Here is a 24,517-nt window from a genome sequence, read left to right on the forward strand (position 1 = left end):
TCATGTGATGTTCATATCATTGACAAGCTACAAATCAGCTTGTCAAATCATTTTGGAAGCTCAAGACTAGTAAAGGTATGCTGATTTTGCCATCCAAATAGAAATTGTCTTTAACTTTGTTGAAACATTAAAATTTTCTATATTTATTGCATATTTGTTGTGCATTAGACTACATCCAATATATTCGAATAGTATTAAAAGTTGGCTCATTTTATACATCTTCTGTTTTTGCATTCTCTTGATGGACTGCTGATTTCATACTAATGGATTTAGGTTGAAAGTCACCTGGGACAGATTTTGTTGTTCATCTTATTGTGTAGAATTCAAGGCTGGGCGATTAAATCAGTATCTGTATTTATTGTCCGAACACCATTGTCAATAACGATTAAAAAAAGTTCAGTATGAAGGCTATAGTTTTATTTAAATGTGGCTGCTGAGCGTTCGTCTTAAATGGAATGCCAGTAAGCTTATAAGGTGCAAGTACTCCAATAGGGTAATTTCCAATAGAGGTGCACAACGCACACTTTTTTTCAAGTTACACCTAGTTGAAAAACATCTGAACTTTTCAGAATGCTGCAAGCACACCACACCACAATAGATAAAACTAACCAATCTGCTTCAGTTTTGTGTGGAATATACACATATCAGTAATAACGGTAAGCTAATTACCTCAGACAGACATAGCGCACCCAAACACTGCTGTGCTTTTTACTTTTCTCTATAAACTCCATTCATCATCCTCTGAGAAAATGGTTGATGGTCGTCTAGTTACGAGAAACGCCATTGTAATGGTCAAGGAAGCCACATGCTCAAGCTCGTCTCTTCAGGTCAGAATAACAACATGCGTGGAAATGGGTGCCATAAAGCAGCAGTGAAGAGATTTTAAACAAAAAAGAATGTAAGGATTTCACAAAAGTGGCTTTTTGGTTTCTTTTCTTGTGCATCCCAGTCAATAGCTCCCCATCTGACAGTTTGTAGCATTAAGGTTATTATAGTTATTCAACTTTTATTTATTCAACAATGTGTTATGTTGCAATTTATATTTGAATAATGATGGTTGGTTAATTTACTTGAAAGCTCAGATTTGATTATCATATTTTTTGTTTACAGAGTTTGAGGTTTGCTGTATTATTATTGACATATGTAGATCTACCTTAACCATTGCACACACTTTGTAACATTGTATTTATCAAGTTTAAGTCTCTTTAACACTTATATTTATTTTATTTTAAAGAGATGAGATATTTAGTTTAAATATTTTTGTTTCTGACTATTAAAACTATTTGCCTTAGTAATATTGGTTAATAAAATAAAGTGGTAAAATTTTTAAAAATCCTAATATTTCTAAATTAATTTAATAATTATTGATTCCAAATTAAATGATACTTGATATCGTGATAATTGTTTTGCAATATTGCCCAGCCTTAGTAGAATTTTAGTTTAACATCAAGATTTAATAAATAAATTGAAAACCTTATTGAATATTATGAGATTAAATGTAGCTTTGACACTTTGTCCAGTGCAGATTCAATGTGAGATGACATCATAGCATGAAAACATGGAGATTTTTCCATGTAAAGAGTTTAACTGCATAACATAACATCTAATTCATTCCAGTCGTTGATCTTGAGAGTTCTAATATTGTTTTTCTCAAAACATGACTGTATTACCCAGTTTAGGAGGGTGTAGAGGTGTCCATATGTGTATGTTTGCAGATAAATATGTTGTGTACACAGTTTAATACCTCTGTCAGTGTGCTGTCAACACTGCACTAGTCATCGAGGAAAAACTCTAGACTCACACATACATCAGCTTTCAGACATACCTGAGCTGCTTATAGTATAGTGACAGACCATTTGTATTAACCTAATATTATTACTAGGACACAGGCACACTTAAGACAAACAAATATCAGTTACCACATGATCGCAGGTCAGAAAAATCACGTGTGGACAAACAAACAGCAACTTAATGTCAGAACATTTCCAGGTGATGATGAAAGTGGAAGAGCTGTTAACTTGATCTAGTGTTCACATTTGACACTTTTAACTCCCCTTAGAGGTTATGCTATGCTCTCTTTTTCTCTCTCTCTTTCACCATGTCTCACACTCTGCTTCTCCTGAACATCACCTCGGGATAGCAGCCCTGTCACAACATGACCAGCCTATTGTGGAATTTGCACACACACACAGTTATAGATCCACTTAAATGCATATGGAAGTTGGTACTCTCTGTATTTGTCAAGTTTTCACAAGGACAGAAAATCATGTCCAAAAGAGATCATGGATATTTTCTTTTGTGGAATTTTTCTTTGCTTTTAATGTTTTTCAGTATGTGCTTCAGGCCTAAGACAGTTAATGCATGTTTGTTGTATTGGGAGTGTTCGTCATAAGTCATGCACGCTTACAGAAATATCTGAATTAGTTTCTGATGGTGTTTTTCAGTATTTCCTGCACCTGTGTATCTTATTAGCTCAAGTAGTTCTAAATTAAAGGTCATGAAAGAAAGAAACAAAATAGCGATGAGATATCACCATTGATTTGTCCTGGTGAGCTGCACAAATAATAAACAAACAAAAATAAATGTGTTTCCCAGCACTGAGGGTAATAATCTAAGGGTGCTTTCACATCTAGTCTTTTGTTTCGGAACCTGGCACGTTTCCCCAGTTAGCTCAGTTCATTTGGCATATGTGAATCCAGCAATCAAGCAATCGGTCCGAATTTGCCTGAATGAGGTGGTGAGGTGGTCAAAGAGTTTACTTGCACGTGACTTGTTTTAGCTCTTTTGGTCCATTTAGAAACTTTGCCGTGGGAAAGCGAACCGCACCAAGAACAAAGTGCAACAATGTAGCCGTTTTAATCCCTGTTTCGGAACAAAAGAATCGATCCACAGGTGTAAAAGCACCCTAAGTGCTGGGTTGCGGCTGGAAGGGCATTTGCTTTGTAAAACAATTGCCAAAGAAATTTGTGGTTCATTCCTCTGTGGCTAAAGGACAGTGCGTAAGTTAATACGTGTTGCCCAGTGGTTAGTTTTGTCCATACTTGGCACATATTTAGGTTGAATTTTTATTTTTATTTATTTATTTTTGAGTTTGCTTAATGTAAATGTAAACCAGTGTTACTGAAAAATGCTGCCTTCAAAGGATGCATGTCATGTGACAAGAAATGGACCAATCAGCTTCATACTTTGTATGGAAAATACACATTTCATCTCCAAAAAGAAAAAAATACAAAATGAAAAAAAAAAATTCTAATGTAGTTGATCAAAAGTGCCTTTCAGACAGAGGTTCAGCAACCTTTCAGTACATTTGTTCCCTTTAAAAGGGAAATACTTATCTAATATGTTGCTTACATTTACATTAGAGAAATATTATTTTTTTATTTATTTATTCATTCATTGTTCTGTCATTTTATTTTCAGTGTAAAATATTACGTATATTATAAAATTATGTTAAATGTTGTAATATATGTTAAATGCCAAACTTTTCAGTAAAGAAAAATGGACTGTTGTTTGTTTTTAAAATTATTTTGTTATATAATATATTGCTGTATTCATTGTTTACTGAGCAGCAATGAATACCACTATATATACGGAGGAATATAAGAAGTTTTCTTGCTATTTTCTAAAATAGAAGTGTTTTGAAATTAATTAATGCACAATATTCGTGATAACTGTGGAACCATGATTATTCCTCACTATAATTGTACAGCCAAAATTTATCATTTAATCGTTGCATCCCTAGTTCTGCATTGGTTCTTTGTCTTTCAACACCCAAAGCACTGGCTTTAAACTAGGTAAAATATTTCTTAAGTGGCACCAAAACATTCTAGAAGTATGAGCCATTTGCATTAGGATCTGAGAGCAGGTTTGCTGTGACCAGTGAGATGAACAAAAACATTTTGACCAGCATATTTGAAACAGCAGCTGAACATATTATTGCTTCTCATTTCTTTCTATTCAAATTACAGTGCGCTACACAAATATGTCATTCTCCCTTCTCCTATACAAATTACAGCATGATGCAATAACACGTTATTGCTCATAAATCGACATCTCTACAAACTATGGAGCACTGCATAGGGGTTTTCCTGTTTTATAAGGATAGGGCACTAGAGATTTCTGACAGGAAAGCACTGGAAGCAGACAGAGAGGGGAAGGATTGGCAAAGTACACTGAGCTAGGAGTCAAACTCTGATCACCACGAGCACCTCGGTGCTGTGTGTTGATACACTTAACGGCTTAGATGGTTCACAAAAATTATTAGCATAGAAACTTTTGCTCCAAAGTCACTGTCTGATATATATATATATATATATATATATATATATATATATATATATATATATATATATATATATATATATATATATATATATATATATATATATATATATATTAGTAGAGTGGCAACAAGTCAGCAGGCTGTGCTTTCAGATGGAACCATTGTATTTTGTCTTCTTTCACTTATTCTGATGAAAAAAAGCTTTACTGACACACAATGAAGAGAGAATGTCTATATTACAGAGGCAGATAATACAGTGCATTCTTCTACCTAACTCCAGTGTAATTTTTACCTAAAAATAGGGGTAAACAGCTGCTGCTTGGGTGCAAATTAACCTCAGTTTAGTAAAAAAAAAAAGGTGTGAACACAAACCATTGGGGGCAGGGGGTTGGTTCACCTAATTAAACTCAGGTTTAGAAAAGAACATACAAGCATACAAAGTGTGTAAGCACCTTAAAGACTCGCAATTATGTTAGCCTAATGGTCTGAGTTGTTTTAAGGAATAATTACATTCCTCTCTGAACACATTCATTTTTGTCTACTTGTGTGTTGAAATAAATGTAAATTTAGACTTATTTACCAGGAAGTTCTCCATAATTTTCACTTCCTCAAAAATGCTGAGTATGTGCACGGTCTTGAGAAATTCATTTTGTTCGTCCATCACCTTGTCAGTCAGTCAGTCATTCTCATAATGTTCTTATTTTGCCAATATCATGCCAGTGTTATCCTGTGTTTGAGACAATGTGTCAATATTGAGGTGATGTTTGATCATCAGCAGTTATTAACATTCTCCTGCAGGTGCACAATGTCTTTTTGTTTCTTTCTCTTGTACATAATTGATATCTAGCTAGACATTAACCTTCAAATGACACCGTTAATGTCCACAGACTTTTGATTCTGTATTGAAGTGACCTTTAGGTTTCTATGGTAACCATATCCATTTTCTTAACAGGGAGTATTGTCGTGAAAGTTAATGAATATGAGCTCATTGTGTTTGTTGGTGATGAAATCTATGTATAGACCCATGTGGCGTTCTTATGTTAGAAAGGTTTGTCTGAAATTGGCAACAAATCAGACAAAGACAGCTCTTTGTCTGTACACAAGTGATGTTATGAGTTTGCGTCTGCTGTGATTAGATTAAAAGCTGTTTAATGTTATTCAGTTCAGAAACTGACACATCAGTACATTATCAAAATCCAAGGTTGACCGTTTACACAGTTGTCATTCATTTAGAACAAGGTTTACATCATTTACTACAAGGTATTTTTGTCTCTTCAGGTGTTTTAAACACTCTTTTCTGGTCTAGACTGTGCGTGTGTCTTTTGTAAACAGTTGGTAGGCATATGCAAAGCTTGTATGAAGTCAGTCTTCTGATTGGTCGATGGATTTTCAGACTCCCAATCAGATCATTTGTGCTGTTTTCCTACTGCAGACTGAAAGCTCAGGAAGATGCAGCTTTAGGAAGATCCTCATCCTATGTGTGTGTGTTTGTGTGTGAGTGTGTTTTCAGGTTAATCTGTAATTGATGGATTAGTCAGCTGTAAAGATCAGCTGTTGACATTTTTACAAGAAATGTTTTTAAAGTAAAACACCTTAATACAATGCTTTTATGCACAAATATAATTGGTGAAATCTTTTCTTAGTAAATCAGGAGTCACTAATTTGAAGTCTTAGTCTAGACGTCAGGAAGCATGCGGTGCAGCCAATGATTAACAATGATAATGAGCTTCTTCAGACAGTCGACACACATCACTCACATTTGACCCTGAACCCTGGGAGGATTCCTGAAAGTCCCTTCAAAGGTTTTGAACATAGAAACATCGAGGAAATGTGGTAGGGAAGCTGGAGGAGCAGGCAGAAAGTTGTAGGATATTGAAAACAGGTCTGGACTGTCAGATCACATCTCATTACCTTCTGCTAATATAAATCAGAGATTATTCATTGTGTAATGTAGGTCATAAGTGTATGCTGTAAATATGAGAACTATCAGTGTTGATGGGAGCTGCAGACATGTAGGTGTGTGTGTGTGTGTGTGTGTGTGTGTGTGTGTGTGTGTGTGTGTGTGTGTGTGTGTGTGTGTGTGTGTGTGTGTGTGTGTGTGTGTGTGTGTGTGTGTGTGAATCGATTTGAATAGGAGGCAGGTATATACTGATTATCTGTTCATGTTGGGCGTTCATCTTAATGGTCAAATGACTACTGTACCCTCTCAGACATATTTGCATTGTAAAGCAGGTCAGAGTCCTCAGACTCCCTTCTGTTTTGTGTGTGTGTGTGTGTCCTCCTCGGCGTGGAATGTACAAGGTCTCTTCTTTTCTAAACAGATCAAGGCTAAAGTAGAACTCCACAACTCTGATAACACACACGCTGACCCTTCATGCTGATTTGGGCCTGTTTGGTCAACACACAAATTCCTTTTTATGTGGTAAAACTAAATATTTATCCTCTGAAAGCACAATGCCCTTGGACACCTCATGTAGGGAGTGTGTGTGTGAGTTACTCCGGGCAGTTACTTTCTGAAGTTCATTCAAATTGTTCACATTTGAATACATTTTCATATGTAATTAAAGCATAATTGTCCAACATGGCACACTATATCTAGACGCATAATGTGCTTAAGCAGCATTTATCAGCAGTTAGCAATTCCTGACAATGAGAAGCTCTAAAAATGCTTGTGTGGATATTTTGACGTTTGTAGACCTTTTAATGAACTGGCCAGAAGGTGAAATAATCTGGGCATATAATCCATTTCAGACCCTAAGTGAGCTAGATTTGCTCTGCGCATCTAAAAGCAGTAATGCGAAACATATTTTCTGCTATTATGTGCACGTGAGCATGTTTGTGTGCTTGAAAGCCGTGCCGGTGACCAGCCAAACAGGTTTCCTCAGCTGCTGCGTGGAGTATTTCCCTGAATGGGGTTGTACAGTAGGTGAGTGAGAGTTTGATGATATCAGTAGAAGCAATAAGACCAAGCCCTTTTCTAAATTCTTTGGAAATAATTTGTCAGACTGTCTGTGGCTTTAGATCATTACAGCCTCATATAATAAAACTCATGTAATTACATTCGGATTTCTGGCTGGATTTGAGAAAATACAATAAAACCATGTCAAAACTCAAATCCAAGGATTGCAGTTTACCTTTTTGAAAGTGACTTTCATGTTATTCAAATAAAAATGGTATTGAAAATATGGCTTAAACACTAGTCCCATTTTTGTTGTCTGAATCAAATTAAAAATTATTAAATAAAATTTTAATTAACTTTAGAAAATTAACCTCATTCATCGTAACGTAAAAGGGAAGCGGTGCATTTATTCTCTAGTTGTTAAATTATTTGTAAATTATAGGTGATCCAATAAAGATTCAAAATGAAGTAGTAGTAAAGTATTAATTTGGTGCTGCAGTGTGATGCTTAAATAGTCTTTTATATATTATCAATTGTTTTATTCTTCTAAATTTAATTGGCAAGAATTTCATTTATGAAATATTGTAAAACTGAATGATGTGCTAGTGGGTGTATTCTGTGAATCATGAATCAAATGTTTTACCATAATTTTGGCTTGGAAAAGAATGGATAAAAATGAGGCAGGCCACTTTATATTGTACATGGGGAAAATTGCTACTGTAGATCTTGTGTTTAAAGTTTACATCAGTTGTTAGTGTTTATATAAATATAATAATATACTGAAGTAGCAGAACACAAAATTTATCTGTCTGCTTCAGAGTTGGTTTAACTTTATTGTAATCTGGTTGTATTGTAATTGCTTGTAGTATTAATTGTGCATACAGTAAAGCTGTTCATGCTAGTTAAGGATGAGGGCATGTCACACAGCATATCCATTTTGTCATGGGTCTATAATTTAGTTTTCTGTGACCCTTGAAGGCATGTGTATGTTTTTTTTTTGTACTACTACCAGACATTAAAGCCCTGCACATGTCTTAGCGATTACAGGACAGTTCCTCTGAAAATTATCCACTAAAGTGTTGTTTTGTTGTTGTTTTGAGTGTGTGCCTTGTTTTGTATTAGTAGACTAAAACACTACCTCGGCACATTAGCGCACCTCACACACCAACATAAACTCACAATAGAACAGCATAAGCTCACAAAAAAATAACATTAAAAAAAGCAAACATAGTCTCACAGCACAATGATATTAAAGGCTGATTTATACTTATGTGTAATATGCTCACGTACGGTCTGGTGCAGCCTTTGCACACACCCATCGCATACCCTTTGTCGTAGCGGACACAAACGCTGACACACACCTTATAAAAACTAAATTCTTCAGATTTTATTGGGAAAACTTTTTTTATGTTCAATCAACATATATATGTTAAAAGTGTTAAGTTAACAGAATCAATTTGTGTTGGGAGTGTACACAGTAAAAATGCAGGGTTCCACACCATTCCGTATTGTCCCAACACAAATTGATTAAGTTAACTTGATTGTTTTTACAAATTTAAGTTGATTGAAAATAAAGCAATTAAGTTGTCTCAAATAAAAATCTGACTTTAAATAAGTAGTTTGAAGTTTAAGCAAGCACCAAAAATCTATTTTTGGAGTGTATGTTAAAGGATATTAATCTTTAATTCTCTGAATACATTAACATTAACGAGCATATCAAAACATTCAGTGAAAACCTGTTGGAAAATGCTCATATTGGTGTAAATATACAAAAAATACATTAATAATATGTGCTGTAAAAGAAAATGGTACAAAAGTTATTTAAGGCTGTCCAAATTGGAAAAAAGCTAAGATTCATGAGGCACCCCTTATCCGTTGTTTTGGCACCCACTTTGGGAACCACTGGTATAGAAAATTGTATAAAGTAGATGACCAAATACACTTTGAGCTTTATACTGTTATACAATACTGTAGAATTTAAGGGCTACTCGCACTATGCTATCCGAACCGTGCCCAGACCCATATCTCAGATCGTTTGAGAAGTTTGAATGCTCTGAATCTGGCTCAGGCCCTGAACAGCGCAGCATCGATGACGTAAGCGTGCCCATGCCCCAGTGTAATGTCAGTGTGGGCCGTCGTGGGAGACGGGAGGGGGTACAAGCATGCTTTGACCCGGTTCAAGGCAACTGTACATAGTGCGAGTATGCCCTAAATCAACGCATAGCCTTTGTTGTCAATCGTCAATTATATTGGAAGTGTTTTCATCTCTACTGTAAGTCTGTTTATTCTTAACATTGTTCAATTATATGATTTTATAGTCAAAGCTTGTTCTTGACCATCCAGATTCGTTTGCAAACCAATGTGCCAGATTAGCTGGATTACACTCTCGACGACTTCTCAACCAATTAGTCAATCTGTTTGGGCGTGAACAGTCTCAGTAGTCTGCCCTTCCATGATTTTCTTTAATCTTGTACCAGTTGTTCAACAAATAATATTGTAAATAAATTTTAGTGTTGACGCGAAATGCCTGTAATTTCAACTTCCTGCTAATTTCTTTTTAAACGTAAAAAATTATATTTTCATCTTTTATGAATTTTGATGTAAGGTTGTAGGCTGTTTGTCTAAATGTTAAAAATGAGGAATTTCTGAGAGAAACTAGAAAATATGGTTTTATTTTATACATTTAGAGACAGAAAGACAAAGAAAATGTCTTGGGTAGTAGACAGCCTTTAAGGCTTTAATGTAATGTAATGGGTTTTTTTTTTTTCCCTTTAATGGGTTTCTAATCTGTCCGCTCTAACCAGGATCAGGATCTTTACTTTGTATCTTTTACTGGTTAGCTGGCCTTTAGCAGTGTAACAGTCAATCTCTCTGTGGTTTTCAGTTGTACAGGTGTTTGTGTGTCAACGTTTGATCCAATTCCTTGTGAAATAACAAGCTCAGCCTTAATAGAGGACCGTGTGTCTGTGTGTATGTGTGTGAGAGAGAAGATCTGCAACCAGATGGCACTGAGACTGACCTTGTGTTTCCTCTCACTGTTATTGTGCTCTTGCATTATTTTGTATGCTTGTTTTCTGCCTTTACAGGGAGAGTGTTTGTTTAATGACTGAGGCGTTTTATGCTCATGACATTTTTTCTTATCTGCAATTAAATTAGCATGCTTCATTTAAACTCGTTACAGGAATAATCTTGTCGTATTAGCGCATGCGGCACAACTCACAGCTCTCGTTGGGTCCTTCAGAATATAGGTGGTAGTTAGGGGGGGGGGGGTGGGTTAGTGTGTAGTAGTGTTTGCGATTTAAACAGCTTGTTGTTTCTCTGTAAAGGTCATTCAGATGACAGCAGTGGGTTGAGCCTCTTACTGACCAGCCCCATATGTTTTCACATAAGTTCCTGCATCGCTAATACTGTTCTCTTCTTTACTTATTAGAGACTCGTGTGTCTGCTGTCAAATCAAATATTCTACTATACTTCTCTGTCTGTTTCATATTTTGCTTAAATATGAGGATGAATATGATGTTATTTGACCACATGCTTTATCATGTCTGTGATGTGGAGTCCCACCCTTCCCCTTGTGTAATTGGTTGGACGTGAGTGAGGTCTGCTCTGATTAATGTGGGCAGCCATCAGTCAAGCTGTTGGTGCGCTGCTGTAATTGAGTTGCTTTAATAGAGTTTAGAGTTACAGTCAGTCCTTGGTCACTGCATGTCATTCATGAATGTTCATTTTATGCACTGTTGTAGTATTCAGGTCCTGACATGGCTTGTGTTATATAGTATTATGGAGAATTGTTTTTCAGCGTTTAAATTGGGCACCTATTACTACTACTATTTATTATATGTTTGTATTTGTGGGGGGATAATGTTTTTAGATTCATTTACAGTGCTAATGGTTATTGGATGTTGCTTTTTCTCTAAAATGATTATGCTACAAATGATTAACTACACAGAATTAAGCTGCTAGGTTTACAGATGTTAGGCTACAGATTGTTCTTTGACCTCCAAACCTCTTTTTTTCCAGATGAGAGAGAGGCAGTGCAGAAGAAGACCTTCACTAAATGGGTGAACTCTCACCTGGGTCGTGTGACCTGCAGGATCGGTGACCTTTACACTGACCTCCGCGATGGACGCATGCTTATTCGACTGCTGGAGGTTCTCTCCGGGGAACAACTGGTCAGTATACCTTCAGTCATTTATTCATCTTCATTCATCCATCAATCCATGGAGTCATCAGTCCGTCTGTGCATCTATGCTTATTTCCATCAATTTTCATTGCATATTTTTAGCTATATGTGCATTCATTCATTCATTGCTTGGATCATTCATCCATCCATGTATCTATGCTTCAACCTTTTTATTAATTTCCATCCATCCATATTTAATGCATCCATCCATTCCTCCTTATTCAATCCACCCATCATCCATCATTTAATGCATCCATCCATCCATCCATGTTTATTTAATGCATCCATTCATCCATATATCCTTTAATGCGTGCATCTATTCATCCATCCATGTTTAATGCATCCATATATTCAGCCATCCATTCAAGTTAAATGCATCCATCCATCCATCCATGTTCAATGCATCCATCTATCCATCCATACATCCATACATGTTCAATGCATCCATCCATCCATTCATCCATCCATGTTTAATGTATCCATCCATCCATCCATCCATGTTCAATGCCTCCATCCATCAATGTTTAAAGCATCTATCCATCCATCCATCATCAATGCAATCATCCATCCATCCATGTTCAATGCATCCATCCCTCCGTTTATCCATGTTCAATGCTTCCATCCATCCATCCATGTTTAATGCATCCATCCATCCATCCATCCATGTTCAATGCATCCATTCACCCATCCATGTTCATTGCATCCATCTATCCACCCATCCATGCTCTATGCATCCTTTCATCTATATACATTTGCATGTCCAGCTGTCCATCAATTAATCTCTAATTACCCATTTTTTCCCAATTTCTTATTAATCTGTCAGTGTATAAACGGAACAATGTGCTGTTGTAATTATCCATACATTTTTGTTTTTCAGTAATTGAACTTCTTGTTCTTTCTCTCAGCCAAAGCCCACCAAAGGCCGGATGCGCATCCACTGTCTTGAGAATGTTGATAAGGCTCTGCAGTTCCTGAAGGAGCAAAAAGTTCACCTGGAAAACATGGGTTCACACGACATCGTTGATGGGAACCACCGTCTCACACTCGGACTCATCTGGACCATAATCCTCCGTTTCCAGGTAAGAGAGTGTGGATTTAACAAGATGTCTAAAAGATTGAGGGACAGTGGTGTCTCTAAACCTGTGCAGCATATTTGCCCTGCCACTGAAGAAACATATCATCAGTATTCATGCAATTGTTTTAGTGTACTAATATTTATATAGTGTAGCTTACAATATTTAAAATAATCTTAGGTTGTAACCACCCCATTCTCCTGTCCAAATAAACTTGCATCAAGACTATTAAGATTATAATCCTGACTTTGGAATTTGACTCTAAGAAACTTGTTTTCAGTCACTAAACAGTTTGAGCAGAATATATGATTATCTATTATCATAGTGCTTGTTGTCATCTTTTAATCTAGCACTTTTCTTTTTGTTTGTCCTTCAGATTGCTTTATCAGTCTGTCATGTATTCACAAAGAACTATAATTAGCATATTTTGCTCTGTCTCTTCATTGCCCGTTTGATAGGACTGTACATTTTTTAATCAACTAGAAATTCCTTCTGTTGAAACGAGCTAATTATCAAAGCCCAGTGATCCGGACTGCTCACCGCGTTTCATCACAGCTTCTGATTAGCTTGTAAAGATGTTGTTGATTTGCATTTTATTATATTGCTGAAATGACATAATTACCGCTGACAGCAAATTGAACGTTTTTTTTTTTTATTATTATTATTTTCTGAAGGAATCCATCCAAAATAAAATTATTATCATCTGTGTATTATTTGGAATGGGTCAGGAGGACTTGCTTACCAGACTTAATGGAGCTTGGCAGTGTTTTCTTCTTTCTCAGTCGGTGTGTGGATGTGTTGATGTAATTTAAACTTTTGGTCCACTTTTGGTCTGTGCCATAGAGCTATTGATTCTAGATATCACAGTAAAGAGCTAAACACTGTTAAGAGTGTTTTAAAAACCCAAATAGTAGATTATAAATACAGTAGAAACAATCAAATCAATTGAATTGGTTGGTTTGTTTAGTCAGCGAACATCCTGCAACTAAATATAGCTGTCACCACCAAATCATGTTTAGTGTACACAGCGTTTGGTTATTTAAAGTAATCGGCAGTTGCATTCCACAACTGACTTTACTCAGAAATATTCAGATAGTGGTTACCGTATTTATGTTCAATTCTCAGTAGTGTATACTAAACCAAATTAAACAAAAGTTTAAAGAACATAAACAAAAACATCACCTATGTTGAAGAGCGTCTGTTTAAACCTCTCCAATCCAAGTTTACACAGTACATTTTTTACATCTAAACAGATTCAAGACATTAGCGTTGAGACGGAGGACAACAAGGAGAAGAAATCAGCCAAAGATGCTCTGCTGCTGTGGTGTCAGATGAAGACTGCAGGGTAAGTGAGAAATAAAATGAAAGCAATGGTTGGTGTTTGTTGAACACACAACTAGTTCTGGTCCTGTACAAATGAATGCTGCTCTCTTTCAGGTACCCCAATGTCAATGTCCACAACTTCACCACCAGCTGGAGAGATGGTCTCGCGTTCAATGCCATAGTGCACAAACACAGGTATCGATCCACACTCACACACTGACATACAAGTACACTGATGGTACAAGGCCATTGTTATGAAACACATGACAAGTTTTTGTATGACTACCATTTACACAAAGTAGCATGTGCTCATGTTCTCCACGCCTCTTCATTCTTAAGCATGTTCTCACACATACAGAGCGGCCTGGAGGGGCTTCAACCACTAGCTGTAGTTTGTTTTGGAGAATTTAGTTTTGTAAAAGTCAGTTTATTTAATCTTTGACAAAATTAGAAGAAATCATTTTACTCAGTCTAAAGTTCAGGAATGTGTAAAAGTGTCATTGCAGTAGAATTGAGAAAGAGGATTGTTCACCTCAACATAAAAATATACTCACTATTTACTTCACCTTTAGTTAAACACAAAAGAAGATATTTTGGAGAAGGATCAATCCGGTGACCATTGATTACCATAGTAATTACCAAGTTTTATGGAAGTCAATGGCTACCACTTACCAACATGTTTCAATATATCTTATTTTGTGTTCAAACGAAGAAGATCAAACATGTTTGTGTTAAATGAGGGGGAGTAAATTATGACAGATTTTTCATTTTTGGTGGAACTAATATGAATTCATTGAATTTTTTTTTATGTTTTACTTTAGTTATTTTAAAAATATAATTTGTTAAAAAAAAAAATAAATTAATTATACATTTTTAAGGTAAAAAACTGCAGAATATTGAAGCATATGCTATAAGAATTGGGCCATAACTGTATGGCTGTACCACATGATGTGTATTGTACCACATTATGTGATTTATTTTATATTTTATTTTTTTATTGAGGTGAGAAATCATGTCAGTCTCCTGCTCTTCTCATCTTCATCTGATCCACCATCTCCTCATATTTGCTCTCCTGAAATGTCTCCCTTGCAGTTTTGTTCTTTCTGCAGTTTTTTTTTCTTGCAGAAGAACAGAAAAAAGAAAAGTTGAATTAAATTGACCTAAATAAGAAGAAAAATCCCCCACTCTCTCTTTGCAGTGTTGGATGCTTCCCTCTTTTGTTGGAGAAGTGTATTGCACTGTTGTTATGTCCTCTTGGCTAACACTTGTACAAACCTAAATAATTAGTTTTTCTCTTCCTCTCTCATAGGTCGGACTTGATTGACTTTGATAATCTCAAGCGCTCTAATGCCCACTATAACCTGCAGAATGCCTTTAATGTGGCAGAGAAGGAGCTGGGTCTTACCAAGCTGCTGGATCCAGAAGGTGAGATGCAGATATCTGCACAAATGGAAAATGCATTTATCATATTAACCAGGTACTTGAGATAGATTTGCTGTCTCATATTCTACAAAAACCGTGGGCTATATGTACCGCAAATGTTTTCAGCCACAGATGTATGTCTGGCGAAAGGTTAAAGTGATTATTTCAATTTCATAACGTTACAGCATCGATAATATCATTTACTTAAATACAATCAATTAAATAGATTAAAGCAGGGGTCTCAAACTCAATTTACCTGGGGGCCGCAGGAGGCAAAGTCTGGGTGAGGCTGGGCCACATAAGGGATTTTACAAAAAAAAGTCCTCAAATGTCATTATTAACAGTTTTAATTATTTCTTCTGAACATGAAGTGTCCTGAACATTAATAGAACATTGAGTGAAGATTATAAACAGTTCTTCTGAACATGGCATCTTTTGCCTACTCCTTGCTGCCAGAGACTTGACAGCGCTTCTTCTCACAAATCTGAACCACATTTGGCTTTAGAGCGGAAGCAGTTGAGACCCTCAGTATGGCTTGCGGGAACTCACTCAACTTCCATTCCCTCACCCAGGCCTGTGCAGAGACCGTCCAAAGGGCATGTGCAGGATAAATTTTTGGAAGAGCGGGGGGGATTGGTGCAGATCTGCAGAATGGATGTGCGCGTACTGAAGAGCGGTGTTATCGTGCGCGTACTGAAGAGCGGTGTTATCGCGCATGTACTGATCAGCTGTGTTGTCGCGCGTGTACTCAAGAGCGGTGTTGTCGCGCGCCTACTGAAGGGCGGGACCGAAGGTGTGCCGCGTCGCGGGGGCACTTTTGATCATTTTGGAAGCGCACTTTCTATCCAAGACTAAAAAGGGCATGTGCACTGCACAGGTTGAGCCCTATGTGTGCACGTGCCTGCCCTCACCTAAAAAAAAATATATATGTATATATGTATATATGTATAAATAAAACACCCCCACCCCACTCCAGTCACATCAGTCTTTACCCGTCTGTATCTACCTATAATATATATAAGATGCAGGCTGTAGCTAGGTAGGTGGCAGGCTACAGATAGGTAGCTAAGTGGCAGGCAGGGGCGGGGACATCTTACCTTGGTTCTGGCCGGCGCGAGTTCCCTCCTAACACTTTCCGCCCGTCACAGCATCTAACAAAGGGGCGGGGTGTGTGGTGACGTCACCGGCATCCCCGCCCCTTTGTTTACACGGCGGACGGGGAATGCCAGTGACCGCTGTGTACGGATAGAATCAGCGGAGCGGGGAGCGCTCTCTCTCCCCGCTCCACTGATTCTGTCAGTGTACAGCGGTCGGCGCGGGCCACAAAATATCAAGAGGTGCTCGCTGCAGAGCCATTTTAGGAGAGCTGAGCTCCAGCGAGGGGGAGCTTAAGCTTGAGCTCCAGCTTTTTTGCACTTCTTCTACGAGTGATGTCACTGGGGGTAGGGTTAGGGATGGGGTTGGTGTACGCATTAAAACAGCTTACAGGAGGAGGAGCGACAGCTCACCCTCTCCAAAATATTGCACTGAGGGCCGCAAATGGCCCGCGGGCCGCGAGTTTGAGACCCCTGGATTAAAGCATTCATTTAGTTGTTCAATGAGATGAAAGCCCACTTAAACCCAAGCACCATCAGGAGCAACAGGCGAGCGCAAAAACTCAGTTGAAAATATTGTGGTAAAATAAATTTCCATATTTTAAAGACAGTGCAGAATTCAGTGCTGCTTGTCCTGTCTGAGGCCCATTTTATGTTGTATATCAATCAGGTAGTAAAAAGCATTGAATTTTAAAGAAACCAGATTTTAGAAGGGGTGATTTTCATATTAGAATCACAGATCACCACAAGTGATTGAGCTAGCTTACTAACAATAAAAAAGTTCCTGTGCATATACCATACATTAACTTGAAGAAACTCTCAAAATCTATAGGTAAATGCTGTTCAAACAGGATGGGTCAAGAGAAAATCTGTCTGCTATATGAAAAGAATGTTATCACTAACCGCATTTCTGTCAAAATTTTTGCTCTCTAGATGTGAATGTAGATCAGCCTGATGAGAAGTCCATCATCACATATGTGGCAACATACTACCACTACTTCAGCAAGATGAAGGCACTCGCCGTTGAAGGAAAGAGGATTGGCAAGGTACATTTTTTTATTAATAACCTTTTCTGAAGTGGCCTTGTTTCTGTAAATACGGGTAGTTTTGTCTGTGAAGTCAATGGGGGTGTTTTTGATTGTTTCTGTAGGTGCTGGATTATGCTATCGAGGCTGATCAACTGATAGAGAAATATGAGACTCTGGCCTCAGAGCTGCTGCAGTGGATTGAACAAACCATCGTCACCCTAAATGATCGCCAGCTTGCTAACTCACTCAGTGCAGTTCAGAACCAGCTTCAAGCCTTCAACACCTACCGCACTGTGGAGAAACCACCCAAGTGAGTGATGTTCACACTAACAAAAGATAACGTCTTGTATTTATTTTTTTATTGCATGTTACTTAACAATCTATTGCAGAATATTTTTCCACTCTAGAATTCTTAACTTTACCTATAAAATCAGTTAGACTAAATGGGCTGTTCACCAGAAATATTGTTTAAAGCATTAAATAGAATAGAATTCAATGGAATGAGAAAAACAAGTGAGAAAATCATTTTTGGCAGTAAAGAGTTTGTAATAAAGTGGTTTCTAATAAGTAAAATTTTAACTGAAGACTTTAAAAAGCAGTTGAAAAACCTAGCAGCTTAATTCTGTGTAGTTAAGAACATCCATTTAAACAGTTATTAAGATGTATGGTTAAAAAAAGGTCAAACGTTGGCCAGTGTAGTAAGGAATTTCCATTTAAATTAGGGCTGGGCGATATGGCAAAAATGCAAACTGATTTTTTTCAATATTGAACAATAACGATAACTTTTGATATAAGTTGTTAATGCTTCCAGCTTTAAAAGTTATTATTCCAAAAATAACTAGTGATGAGTCATTCATGAACGATTTGTTCAATGATGAGATTCATGAGTCCTCTCAGGGAGTGATTAGTTCATTTGCACATGTGCAGGTAGAGTAGAAGATTAGTTTCTTTTTTTGAGTCTTCTATTGGGTTTGAGTCATTTGTTCATCACGGGAAAGACAGAAGCCAATCTTACACATTTAGAGCTGAAAAAAGATTTGATCCGTTTATTTCTCAAGTCTTTGGGTGTGAGTTATCTCTCTTTACACGCTGTTACATGATGAACGAATGACTTAACAACCAAAAGACTCGAAAGTTGAACTAATCATAGCTCTTTTCAGCTCACACTGTGTGCATTGGTTAAGCTTATATGAGACTGTCAATAAACGAACTACTCAGATTTGAAGACCTGTCAGAAGAGGTGAGCTGACGTAGACAAAAGAACAGGTAAACAATAAATGATTATTTTCTCTCTCATAGCATTCTTTATGATTTGCTTGTTGCGTGATCAACATTTGGGCTAATTGAAAATGAGTTCGGAAGCAATTCGTAACATTTGAATAATATTTTGGCAAATTGAACGAAATGACTCGAAAAAAGATTTGTTTACCTCAAAGAAGAGACTCAAAGGTGCAAGTCAGTAAAATAATCAGACTTCCCATCATTAACAATGACTGATGCAACAAAAATTAGAGAGTTCAATAAATTACTATTTAACATATTGTTTGTTAATAAAAACAGATTACACACTTGGCCTTTAATTAAAAGAAATACTAAAATACATATAAAAAGACTAATCCATTTAAGGTCTGGCATTACAAGGTAAATTAAATGTGCAACACATAAACAAAAAATATACACAGCAGAACTTCCAGCAAGTACACACAAATGGTAAAACTTTCAAGGTTTTTTTAGGTGAAACTTTTTTAGATGATAGAATAGGTTGGTTGTATTGCCAGACCACTTCCATACAATCGAATTCATACTGCCTTTTTTGTCGATAATTTCAACTTAAGTTTAATTTCCCTTTCGTCACTGCTTCCTCTCAGTATTTCTTTATTTTTGTTGTCTTGTCAAGTTTGTTAGCAAAGTGAGGTAGGAAATGGTCTTTTGACTTTGACTTGCATGCTGCATGCTGATTTGGTTGCTGTCGCATATTGCTGCTGTGTGATGGACTCTCGAGTAAAAATGTCCAGAGTTTATCATCATTATCAAAATAAAATGTATTGCAATTTGATATGATATTGTTTAACCGCCCTATTTTGAGTTATTTACTTTTTTACCCTATTGTCAGATTTGTAAAAATCTTGTATTAAGCATGAACATATTTTTAAAGTAAATTTCTTGATTCAAGAATGTTTAGATCTTTTTACAAACATGATGATAAGATTTTATTTGGGAATGTTTTGCCTATAGGTAATGTTTGCCAGTAGCAAAAAATAAGCTGTGTAGGCATTGTTTTAGCACACTCATTCAATGTGGCTACATTGTGGCATATAACACCCACTTTTCAACATCTAATCCATTTCCGATGGATGACTTCAGGCCCTGCTCAAAAGATTATCTCACTAAATATGATAAACATCAATACAGAGAAGTAAAATGCGCTGCAAATATAATTTTTATGTTGACAAAAATTGATTGATCGTCAGTATACATTCTAGACATGTCCATTTAACCCCAAATGCGTGTTTGACAGGTTCACTGAGAAGGGTAATTTGGAGGTTTTGCTCTTCACCATTCAAAGTAAAATGAGAGCAAACAATCAGAAGGTATACATGCCAAGAGAGGGAAAACTTATCTCTGACATCAACAAGGTATGTACACATCAAATACTACATATAGATCTACAAAAATAGCTTGAGTATTGATTAACACCCATGGCCGGTTGTGTTTGCTGCTTGTCTGAGAAGGCGTGGGAGAGGCTGGAGAAAGCAGAGCATGAGAGAGAGTTGGCACTGAGAAACGAACTGATTCGTCAAGAGAAGCTGGAGATGCTGGCTGCACGTTTTGATCGCAAAGCAGCAATGAGAGAAACCTGGCTCAGTGAAAACCAGCGGCTGGTGTCACAGGTAAGGCAGAGTCACACAAAGAGGAAATATTTATCGTTTCATGTGCAATGATGAATAACACCGAATGTTTTTAATCCCTTCAGGACAATTTTGGTGTTGAACTGGGTGCTGTGGAGGCTGCCACTCGCAAACACGAGGCCATCGAGACGGACATCCAGGCATATGGTGAGCGTGTAGCCGCCGTAGAAGCTGTCGCTCGAGAACTGGAAGCAGAGGGATATCATGAAGTGCGACGTGTGCTGGCGCGGAGGGATAATGTGCTCAGGCTGTGGGAGTATCTGAAGGAACTGCTTGCAGCACGACGAGAGAGGCTGATGGCACACCGTGACCTGCAGCGCCTCCTACAGGAATTGAGCTACATCATGGAATGGATGGAAGACATGAAGGTAATGACTTAATCTTAACTGCTATATTAAAATATATGTTATTTTAGAATTGAAAAACAAGCTAATTTGAATGGGTTGTTCACCTAAAAAAAATTTATCTGTTAAAAACAAAAGAAGATATTTTGAAGATAAACGCTGAAAACCTGTAACCATTGACTTCCATAGTAGGGAAAAACAATGTCATTGGTTACAGGTTTCCAACTTTCTTCAAAATATCTTCTTTCAAAACATCAAGAACAAACCTCAAACAGGTTTGTGACTAGGAAAGAGAGAGTAAATGATGACAGAATCTTTATTTTTGGGAGAACTATGCCTTTAATTTCCAATGACTTTTTGCCTGCATTTATTGTGTTTAGTGTGCAATCACTTAACAGTGTGTATTTGTGTATTCGTGTTTAGAGTCGTTTGCAATCTCAGGACAGTGGAAAACATCTTCATGATGTGGAAGACTTGCTCCAGAAGCACACACTGGTGGAAGCTGATATATCTGCACAGGCTGAGAGAGTCAAAGCTGTTCAGGCCACTGCAAAGAGATTTGCTTCAAATGAACAGAGTAAGGATACTTCCCACAAACTATATAGATCAGTTTTTTATCCATGTTCATGGTGGACCTCCAGCTCTGCACATTTTCCATGTCTCCTGGTGGTCCTCCAGGAATGTGGTTGAGAAACACTGATATATATATTCTTGAAATTGTGTTCAAGATCAAAACACAGTGGCTTCTCTTATTGCTTTAGGTTACAAGCCATGTGATCCAGCACTGGTTGAAGAGAAAGTGGATCTTCTGGGTCGAGCGTATGGAGAACTGGGCCAGCTGGCTGCGGATCGACGAGTTCGTCTAGATGACTCCCGAAGACTCTGGCAGTTCCTGTGGGAGCTGGGAGAAGAGGCCGCCTGGATCCGAGAGCAGGAGCAGATCATCTCTGGAGGAGACTACGGTAAAGATCTGAGCTCCGCTCTTCACCTCCTGTCTAAACATGAGGCTTTTCGGGATGAGATGGCAGCTCGGTATGGCCCTCTGGGGAACAGCATTGCTGGTGGAGAAGCCCTGGTGAAGGAAGGCCACGTTGGAGCACCTGAGGTGACTGAGAGGATTAAGGATGTGAGAGCACAGTGGTCACACCTAGAGGAGGTAAATAAGAAAATAAACACACTTTATAATCTAGCTTCACTGTCTTATTCCACGATTAACACTCTATCTCTCTTTTCACAGGCCTCACAGTTGCGGGAGCAGAGGCTGAATGAGTCTGTTGCTTTCCATCAATTCCAGACTGACGCCAATGACATGGAGGCTTGGATACTGGAAACATTAAGACAGGTAAAATAAGAACTGTTCTGTTGAGTAGTTTCTATTCTGAGATTTTTCTGTTTTATAGCGAGTTAGTGTTACACAGCATAGTTGCTTAGATCAGTTAGCTGACTGGATCTTTTGTTCTGTTTGTCCTGTTTTCAGGTCTCCAGTCAAGAAGTGGGCCATGATGAGTTTTCCACACAGACTCTGGCCAGAAAGCAGAGAGAGGTGGAAGAGGAGATTCAAAGTCACCGATCACTCATCGATTCATTACATGAACAGGGCTCATTACTGCCTGAGGCATATGCACATTCCCCACAGGTACACACAGTATCACTCAAATTATATGTTTAAAACTACCTTTCCTATTTTTGGGATTTCCTGTGTATACTACCATACACAAAGCTGGGCCTTAGAAAAATAATTTTTCAAGAAGCTAGGATTTTTAAGCAAGAATAAAATGTGAATATTTCTTAAGCACCAAATCAGATTACATCATGTCCCTAACTACATGCGAAGTGTGACACAATAGAAAATTTTAAATACCACAGTCACACAAGCGCAGATAAGTGCACTGTACTCCTAAAAAAACTGGTAAGGTATTTAATCTAATTTCTATATAAATATATATATATATATATATATATATAAAAAAAATATATATATATATATATATATATATATATACATATATATATACACATATATATATACATATATATATATACATATATATATATATATATATATATATATATATATATATATATATATATATATATATATATATATATATATATATATATATATATATATATATATATATATATATATATATTTATTTATATATATACATATATATATATATATATATATATATATATATATATATATATATATATATATATATATATATATATATATATATATATATATATTAAACACCTTTATTTAAAACATAATTATAAGTACATTCTGATTGACTGGTATTTGTTGATTTGCACAGATTTACAGTGGGCTATATGCACAGCTAGTGTTTTTCAGCCAATGGTAAAGGTTTCTTTTCAATTTTATAAGGTTCCTTTTACAACACCGACACTGTAATATAATTAAAATACATTTAGTTAAATAAACCCAAGCGTTCATTTAATTTGTCACACACTAAATGAGATGGTAAACCGTGTAACCCCTAGCACCGTTAGGGGCGGCAGGCTAATGCAGAAACTTCATTCAAAATACTGAGGTAAAATAAATGTTTGTATTTTAAAGAGATGGCAGGGAGACATTTAATTAAATGCACTTGTTGTCTGGTCTGAGACCCACTTTATATCAAATATCAATTAGGCAGTGAAGATTACTGATTTTTAAAGAAAACTGATCTTAAACGTGGCGATTTTGTAATGGAAAGACAATTTACCGGAAGCCGTCGGGCTGGCTGTGAAAATTAAAAGTCTGTGTGCATATACCCTGTTATAACGTTCATTTTGAAAACTATATGCTTGTTAGTTATTTTAATCTGAGGTAAACAATCTGCTTCCACTTACTGTAGTATGGCAATAAATGTCATGAAATGTAATGTTCGAACTCACATTAGTAACATTTAGCACTGAATAAAGTGCATAACCAGCACCTGACGTGATCATTGTCATAGTTTATGCTGTTGTTCAGCCGCTTCATTGCAGAAATAGAAACAGTTAGTTAGAAATAGAACATTAGTTTCTAAAATAAAAATTTGTGCTTCACTGTCATGGATGGTTATGACAGTCCTTATAACATGGTCGCTGCATCTTGTCTCGTGTAGCTAGGACAATTTTATTAGAATGATTTCGGAAGGGTCAGGTAACACCTGAGTAATGTCTGCTGAAAATTTTACTTAAACATTTAAATAAATTTAAATATATATTTTTAATTGGAATAATATTTTAATATAACTTCATTCATTTCAATAAATGTAGGTGAACATGATTTAACAAAATAGATTTGGTGAACATGAAAATTATATTAAAACCGTTAGAAATATTGTTCAAGTGCCAGATTTTTAAATGCTAGTGTGTATTATACATAGTATGTATTTTTAAGCCTGCTTAATTTCTTTTACAGGTGGAGGGTCGTCTCCCAGCAATAGAGCAGCGATATGAGGAGTTAGAGGGGTTGTCGTCGTCATGGCGACAGGCCTTGGATGGAGCGCTTGCGTTATATCGCATGTTTAGTGAAGCTAGTGCCTGCCAACTGTGGGTTGGAGAAAAAGAGCAGTGGCTACACAACATGGAGATTCCCACCAAACTGGAGGATCTGGAGGTGATCCAGCAGAGGTGAGAACAGAGAGAATAACATTTCTGTGAGTTTTGATGAGGCGTATATTGGTGTAATATGGCTTGTTTTGTTTTGAAGGTTTGATACTCTGGAGCCCGAGATGAACACATTGGGTGGACGCATTTCTGATGTCAATCAAGTTGCCCAACAGCTGCTTGGGTCAGACAACCGCAACAAAGACCAGATTGACCAGACACAAAACCAACTCAATAACAGGTACCGTCACCAACACAGAGAGCAGAGCCTCTAAAAACAAACATGTGTACAAACATGTTCATAATGCTAATATGATTAATAAGATAACCTTACATTTCTTCTTCCTCATCCTCTTC

The 24,517-nt window shown here is 36.9% G+C and overlaps 1 protein-coding gene across 11 annotated transcripts in view; it reads left to right on the top strand.

Moving 5' to 3' along the window:
• The window catches only part of sptbn2 (spectrin, beta, non-erythrocytic 2), a 95,126-nt gene that overhangs the window by 50,319 nt on the left and 20,290 nt on the right, over nucleotides 1–24,517 (top strand). For all 11 annotated transcript variants that reach the window (XM_087252087.1, XM_087252092.1, XM_087252086.1 and 8 more), the window contains 16 exon segments: nucleotides 11,202–11,353; nucleotides 12,270–12,443; nucleotides 13,691–13,782; nucleotides 13,875–13,955; nucleotides 15,070–15,185; nucleotides 17,210–17,322; nucleotides 17,427–17,614; nucleotides 19,823–19,940; nucleotides 20,037–20,195; nucleotides 20,279–20,581; nucleotides 20,981–21,134; nucleotides 21,319–21,713; nucleotides 21,795–21,899; nucleotides 22,035–22,193; nucleotides 23,973–24,184; nucleotides 24,264–24,401. In XM_087252087.1, the coding sequence (XP_087108213.1) occupies nucleotides 11,202–11,353; nucleotides 12,270–12,443; nucleotides 13,691–13,782; nucleotides 13,875–13,955; nucleotides 15,070–15,185; nucleotides 17,210–17,322; nucleotides 17,427–17,614; nucleotides 19,823–19,940; nucleotides 20,037–20,195; nucleotides 20,279–20,581; nucleotides 20,981–21,134; nucleotides 21,319–21,713; nucleotides 21,795–21,899; nucleotides 22,035–22,193; nucleotides 23,973–24,184; nucleotides 24,264–24,401 (2,659 nt within the window).

Source organism: Danio rerio, chromosome 5 (assembly GCF_052040795.2).
Source record: "Danio rerio strain M-AB ecotype USA chromosome 5, GRCz13ab, whole genome shotgun sequence".
In the NCBI taxonomy this organism is placed as follows: domain Eukaryota; kingdom Metazoa; phylum Chordata; class Actinopteri; order Cypriniformes; family Danionidae; genus Danio; species Danio rerio.